The sequence below is a fragment of the Arachis duranensis genome, chromosome 3 (genome assembly GCF_000817695.3).
Source record: "Arachis duranensis cultivar V14167 chromosome 3, aradu.V14167.gnm2.J7QH, whole genome shotgun sequence".
Classification (NCBI taxonomy): domain Eukaryota; kingdom Viridiplantae; phylum Streptophyta; class Magnoliopsida; order Fabales; family Fabaceae; genus Arachis; species Arachis duranensis.
Genome location: NC_029774.3, coordinates 126,484,781 through 126,492,475, shown reverse-complemented (window position 1 = coordinate 126,492,475; position 7,695 = coordinate 126,484,781). Strand labels below are relative to the sequence as shown.

Below are 7,695 nucleotides of genomic sequence, written 5' to 3'. Positions count from 1 at the left end.
ATAATAAATTTCTAAATTTAATTAAGAATTTTATTGTAATAATTTTTTAATTAAATAATATATATAATAATAATAACAAATTATTTGATATATAATAAATTAAATTGTAGTTATATTATTTATTTTCAATAATTTAAAGAAAATAATATTTCCAGAAGGAAATGTCTCTTTTTATGCATGAAATAATATGATATATTCTTATAACAGAGTATATATACTGATGCTTACGTCATTTGATGAAGTCCAGCATTCATTCAATCCATGGATTTTGATCTGTTTGAACGGTTCTTCAATTATGATTAACGATTTTAATTCGTGTATATTTTCCTTTTTATATTTTTTATATAATTTAATAAGGTATCCTCCTTGAATATACTCTATCTAAAAAATAGGACATTATTTATTCAGGGTGTGTTTTTTTAAAAGAATTTTAATTTATTTTAAAATTATTGTTCATGAAAAATATATTATTTTATTTTCAAGAATAATTTATTTTTGAATATTTTTTGCCAAAAATATAAATTTTTTTTTTGAAATAAAAAATGCTCAGCACATCAAGGGTGGAGTAGAGGTCTAGTAGTAAAAGACAACTCAAAGTACATACCAATATTGAACAACTCAAAAAGTAAAGGATCCTATAATTATTTTCAGCATTACCATCAACAACCAAAAGATTGACCACCAAACCACTCGTCCAATAGCATAAACGACCTATTCATAATTTCTACCACACCTGAGGCTTGATTATTAAAGACTCTACTATTCCTTTCTAGCCAAATTGCCCAAAGGACAGTAAAGAATCCGACGAACCATCTCTTCATCTCATTCTTTCTCTGTAAAACATTCGTCCAGCTCTTAAAATGCTACTTTAGTGTACCTGGCATAGTACATGTCCTTCCAAAGCGAAAAGCGAAAAGCGAAGAAATAACTTGTAGTTATTTCTCTTTATAGATTTTGAAAAAAAAAAAAAGAAATAACTTGCAGTTCAAAAAATTATTTTCTTGACAAGTAGTTACACTTATGTTTTATTCTTTGTTTACTTTCTAACTCCAACAACAACAATCAATCAGTTTGTTCATATATAACTAATATAACCTTTTCATTGTATCGTGCTTGAAGAGAGAAAACGAGTGAGGTGCAAACATTGTTTGCGCACAATGAAGTATATTTTAATTTTTGTATGTGTAAAGGATTAGGCTTTATTTAGTTTTGAAAGAAAAAGTGAGAGGAAGAAGGCATATGAAGGGAAATTGAAAGGAGAAATAAATAAAGGTGTAAAGGAGATGAGAGGATAGAGAAGATAGAAGGGACAATGATGAGTTGAATGAAATGGGATCCACATCCACTACTACTCAGTCTCAGGCCACCACACCACTCTCTCTTCTCATTATGATCAACCATCAACCACAGCCACCACCGCACGTGCTTTCTCAATCAACATCTTCAACGTTTTTATTTATTTATTGATTTATTATTTATTTCTATTTCAAATACCAAAACTGACTCAATATTATTTTGATTAAAAAAACCTAATGAAAGACAATATATATCTTTTCAAATTCTAATTTTTTATACAATTTATTCGAGAAAAGCTTAGTTCAGTTAACTTGGAAAAAATAAGTGAATTGAGCTAGTAAAAATATTAATAATTTAAAAATTAGAATAAATAATTTACCCGATTCAAGTTAAATAACGCGTAAATTAAATGAATTCGAGCTAAAATAGAGTATGAGTTGATTCGTTTAGGTTTTTTTTAATATATGAATAATTAAACAATAAACACTAAACACATTATTTACATTTACACACATTAAATGAAGAAAGTTATGCATGATGCTGGTTTAATAATAATATAAGACTCAGTTTAATTACTCACTATTCTTGTTATAATAGATTTTAAGATTTGTTATTGTAATTTGTTCTTGAGGCTTTTATTAGGTTTTAGTTAGTTTAATATAGAAATATATAAATGAAATATTGTACGAATATCTAGGTACTAAAATCTTAAAACTATCTAGTACTTTAAAAATACAATTTAAAAAATAAAAACGTTTTTATAACTCGTCGGTTTAAATGAACAAGTCGAACTGACATTTTTTTTTACTCCTAAAAAAAGTAAGTCAACTCATTTTTTCAATTTTACCTTGCTTTCGAGACGAGTTATCTCAAATTCGCTCATTTGATCATTTTGATGACTTTAACGTGGATGTGAAAAAAGAACAAGATATTATGAATCTTTTATTAGTTAATTGTTTTTTAATCTTCTGTTTCTAATGTATTATTTTCAAATTTATTTACAATGGTAATAGCATAAAAGCTTGCTATATGAACATTTACCATATATATCATTACCTTCATTATTAATTTCTTTATTGAGTATTAAGAATGGATAACGTGATTCACTTTTAAAATGTTAAAAGTTATTACAAGACACAAATATGACAAAATAAATAAAAAAAAAGAGAAAGAAACAACATTTATAATATATAACACCAAATATTTGAGAAAAGAAAAGATTTAACCTTTATTATGTTTATACTGATTCTTGATAAACTACTACTAAGTGTACCTTTTTATTATAAAAGTAGATAATTCTTATATCATTTTAATTATTTTATCAACCACTTTTAATACTAAAAAAATGCTTAAATTTTAGTGATGCATATTACATTCTTCCTCATGATTTACTAATAGGTTAAAATGATGGTTTATATATGCATATATATATTGTTGAAGGTTAAATTTGTGTATAGAATTGATAGGTATGAAAAGAAAGAGATAGTGGGGATATTATTGGTAGTGAATATGATTATATTGTTGCTTAAAGGTTGCAATGGTTGGGCTTGTTATCTCTCTCTCCTTTATCCTGTGTCAGTGTATAGAGTGAGAGAAAGAGAGGAACAAGTCATATCTCAAAGGAATTCCATCCCCATGCCATGCTCCACTTTCATCTCCGCTGCTTATTAACATAACCTATTCCTTTTCTTTCTTCTTTTCTAATTTATTTATATTAAAAAAAGAAGAAAGAAAGAAAGGTAAACCCCACACATATTTTATTTTATTTTTCTTTTTTTCATAATATGAGTGAGAAAACGATCATGGAGCCTGACCACCATCAAAATGGGATCCGCACCAGACCTAATTTTCCACTCCAACTCTTAGACAATAAGAAAGATGACGGTCGCGGCCGACGGATCCGTATGCCGGCTGCAGCCGCTGCCAGGGTGTTCCAGCTGACGCGGGAGCTTGGCCACAAGTCTGACGGGGAGACCATCGAGTGGCTCCTCCAACAGGCTGAGCCCTCCGTCATCGCGGCCACCGGAACCGGTACTATCCCTGCAAACTTCACTTCCCTCAACATCACGCTTAGAAGCTCAGGATCCACCATCTCTTCCCCCTCTCACTACTTCAGAGGCGCCACCGCCACCGCTACACCGTACCTTAGCCACGCAGCCAGCTTCTCCGCCGCTAGGAGCCGCAGCGAATGGGTGAGGAACGTGGCGGTGGAAGATTATTCTAGAAGAGTCATGTTCTCCGGCAGTGACAATAGTAATAATAATAACAACAACAACTCTGCTGCTGCTGCTACTACTGTCTTGAATTTCAACAACGCTGTTAATGATATTATGCAAAGCAAGCAAGAGGCTCGGGAAGAGCCCTGTAGCGGTGACGGTGGCGGCGGAGGAGATGCTTTGGGGAGGAAGAGAAGGCAAGAGGAGGTGTTCTCACAGCACCAGGGTACTCAGATGATGGGTAGCTACTTGTTACAGTCGAGTTCAGGGTCAATTCCGGCGACTCATGCTTCTATTCCGGCGACTTTTTGGATGATGGGCGGCGGTGGAGTTGGTGGTGGCAGTGGTAATAATGGCGGTGACCCAATTTGGGCAATTCCAACCGTTGGTAACAATAGTAGCATGTATAAAGGGGCTATGTCTGGTGGCAGCGGCGGCAACGGTGCCGGCGGCATTCATTTCATGAATTTTGCTTCTCCAATGGCTCTATTGCAAGCTCAACAACTAGGAGGAGGAGGAGGCGGCGGCGGCAGTGCAGTGCTGAGTGAAAGTAACCTGGGAATGCTTGCAGCTCTTAATGCATACAGGCCTATTATGGCTAACGGCAGCGGCGGCCAACACTCACCCCATGGAGATGGAGGAGATCAAGAAAGTCAACCCTGAGGATCAAAGCAAGTATATGAGCTCATGATATATATATTCTACGTTGTTGGTTCTTGTTATAATTTTATTTTCAATTTTAACTACTACATTAGTAATTTAATTAGTAAGTAATAGTGGTTTCCACTTTCTCTAAGTGTATTATATATAATATTAAGTTTTCTTAATTTTAATTTGATGATGCAGGCACAAGTTTAGTTGCTTAGCGAGTTGAATGTTCTCGGTTTTGGTGTGATTTTGCTGAGGATCCATGTATGTTAGTTAGGGTTTGAGAAGAAAGCACACATATTTATATACATATATATGTTTTTACCATGGCAATCAATTCTGATCTTCGACTATTTTGGCTGTGCTAAATTTAAAGGTACCGTCCCTATATATTATTGGTATTTATTACTTCATTATCAGAAGCTAGATTGTGGAATTGTAATTTGTTTCTTACCACTACATTATATCATATGGCTTAGTAATTTATTGTGTGCTACTTAACAAAGAGATAGGCATGCGATATATATAAATTTGTTTTCATTTAGAGGTAGGAAATTAAATTATGGTAGGTGATGGATCAACAAATTAAACTCATACTAATTATTATAATATAATGTACGAATGGTGGTAAAAGTATGAAGATATGATATGGTACGAATGAAGTCGTAGTCTTTTTACTGCAACAATAATGGGGTTGAAAAAGAAGATGATGCCCCTCTATGCAGAAACTGTCACATGCATGGTGCATTATCCCTTATGGCTGCTGCTGCTGCTGCTGCTGCGTGCAGTAGTTGTGAATTATGTGTGTTGTACTGTGTACTACTGCATAATATATATTTATAGGGACCAATACATGCATTTTATATATAAAAGTGGCCATGCCCATAATTAATAGGTTGTTATTAAACTAACTCATCAGATGCAAGTATTGCTCAAATTATATATTCTTTCTCTTTCTCCTTATATAGGACGACATGTATCTAGTCTAGTGAGACAAACTGATCTTATACACACATTTAATTAAAGACTATATTTAATTAAGCTATGTAATCATATATATGAAAAATTTGACAAATTCTCATTTACAATATTAATTATTGGCAAGATCCTAAAATTGAATTTATCATGAGTTGAGTTTTATGATTTAACTTGTTTGTTGGACATGGGATGAAGTTATATATATGAGTTATTGGACATTTTGTACCTTCTTCCCTCCTCCATTATTATATATGAACTACTGTAGTTTTCATGAATTGTAAGATTAGGTTGTGTTTTTCATGAACGATAAGATGAATATAATGGCATGTGATCAAACTTGCAATTCAGCTTCAGCCCCCACCAGCTTTATCATTGCTTATATCAAAATGTTAATGGGTTAGGCTTTTAGATGCCTAAGCTTCTTTTTAGATTTTTCGTTTCGCCAACTGTATATGATACTTTGATTAATCTTCAGATAGATAGATCCATAGGGTGCTTTAATTTGGTTTGCATTATATGAATTGGAAGTATTATACTTTGATTAATCTTTGATGTTATGAGAAAAGCTCATAAATGCCTAAAATAAGAAAATAAATATTTTTACTTTATTAGAATTGAGATTGAATGAGTCTAACTCAACTCTAAAAATTAGTTTAAAATCCATGATAAATTTTTAAGAATAGTTGTATGAAGCGTAAACATTTAATTTGTAGACAAATGACTCAATAATATTGAATCATATAACATCTGATTTATATTAAAATTGAGATTGAATAAGTCTAATAACCTCAAATTAAAGCTAACTCAAGAGTTAGAGTGAAAAATGTATTGCAGATAATGAATTACTAATCTTTTTTTTTTTACAGATATTTTTAAATTAAAATGGAGAAAACTATAATTATATTTTGATAAAGAAAATGATTGAACTTTCATGAACTATCATCGTATGATCTAAAAAATAAACGAGTTCTTTTTTTTAATAAATTCAGTTAGATAAGTTTTAACATTTTTATTTCACTGTTATAACATATAAGATATCTTCTTTTTATTCTTAATTCCATAACTAATTAACTAACTTTAAATAACATGCATAGTGAATAATTATGGCTGGACAGCTCGTAATCGAGTACACTTGTAGGTAGGAACTAATTAAGATATATAAGCTAGTACCTTAAATAGGAAGTTAATTAAAAGAATCGAATCTTTTGGTTTTAAAAAGCTACTAATATATATAAGTAGCTATGGAGAGTTTAATATTAATAAAATCTTAAAAATGTTTTATGCATTTCTTTAATTAAATATATTTTTTTTGGAAAGTTTATTATTTACAGAATAAAAATGTTATAACATGTTTACACTGTCGATGATGCAAATATATATTAAATGTTAATTTTTTTTAATGGAAAATATGATTTCATATATAGGCAGTTTAAAATTTTAGTTAAGAATTTTATCTTTTGTTTTCACAAATATCATCAGCCTATTTAAAAGATAAAAAGATCCAGGCGTACTAAATCAAACTAAATAAGTCATATCCACAACTAATCTAATTAAAATGTTTAGATATTATTATCTGAATATTATTACTATGTTGTAGATTTTATTTTGAATATGAAAAAATGAGCTAAATGACAGCTCATAATAAGGTTAAGGGTCCGTTTGAAAATCTTTAAAAATAATTTTTTTAAACTTTTAACTTATAAAAAGTAGTAGTATTAATATTTGGTGCAATTTTTAAAATTAAATTGTAACTTTTTGAAAAGGTATTTAAAAACTTATAAAAAAATTAAAAAAATAACTTCTTTTATAATATTACTATTTTTATCATATTTTTATAAAATAAATATTTTTAAATTAAAAATCTAAATATAAAATAACTTATTTATAAACTATTTTTAATATAATTATTTATTATTTAAATTATTTTAAAAAAAAATTTTAATTAAATTATTTATCCAAAAATAAAGAAATGCAAATAAAGTAATCATGTCGGTTCTTCAAGGGTTAGTTGGAAAATATGATTTTGAAAAGGTTCAATTGAGTGAACACAATTATTTCGTATTGTTATTTTTGCTATTATTCTATCTTTTTAGGCATAATTCAGAATATTAACTTTTTTGAGATAAAAGAGTATACTATTAAAATTAATGAAATGACTACTTATATTACTATACAACCTGTTTTAGAGCTGGAAAGTAAGGAAAGCGCACCCCTTTTATTTGTTGAAACACTAATGGAATTATTATATCAAATTGAATTAATTAGCTGTTTGGAGAAGCCAACTATATAGCAATAATGGGAGTAATTTTTTGTGTAATGTATATGAGAAGATTATTTAATATATAGTTCGAATTTTAATTTATTAGTGTTTTTCATTATTGTTGTGTACACTCTTTTTTGGTATTTAAAATAAAATTCAAAAAGAGATAAAGTATAAAAAGTCTTATGTTTTAGATTTATAGTGAATTTACGTTCCAATGACAATGAGAATATGAAAATTTGTCTATATGTCACAAAAAATATAATTATTAGAAAAAAAATCCCTTAATCACAAATT

At 29.5% G+C, this 7,695-nt stretch overlaps 1 protein-coding gene across 2 annotated transcripts; it reads left to right on the top strand.

Moving 5' to 3' along the window:
• The first annotated feature begins 2,782 nt into the window (after window positions 1–2,782).
• On the top strand, window positions 2,783–4,513 carry LOC107481230 (transcription factor TCP14). 2 transcript variants are annotated; one of them, XM_052258085.1, is made up of 2 exons: window positions 2,783–4,183; window positions 4,359–4,513. In XM_052258085.1, the coding sequence occupies exon 1, from the start codon at window positions 3,081–3,083 to the stop codon at window positions 4,173–4,175; it is 1,095 nt and encodes a 364-aa protein (XP_052114045.1). In that variant the 5' UTR covers window positions 2,783–3,080; the 3' UTR covers window positions 4,176–4,183; window positions 4,359–4,513. The 2 variants fall into 2 exon arrangements, with proteins under 2 accessions (XP_052114045.1, XP_020994887.1); XM_021139228.2 differs by having other exon boundaries at window positions 2,783–4,187.
• The last annotated feature ends 3,182 nt before the right edge of the window (window positions 4,514–7,695 follow it).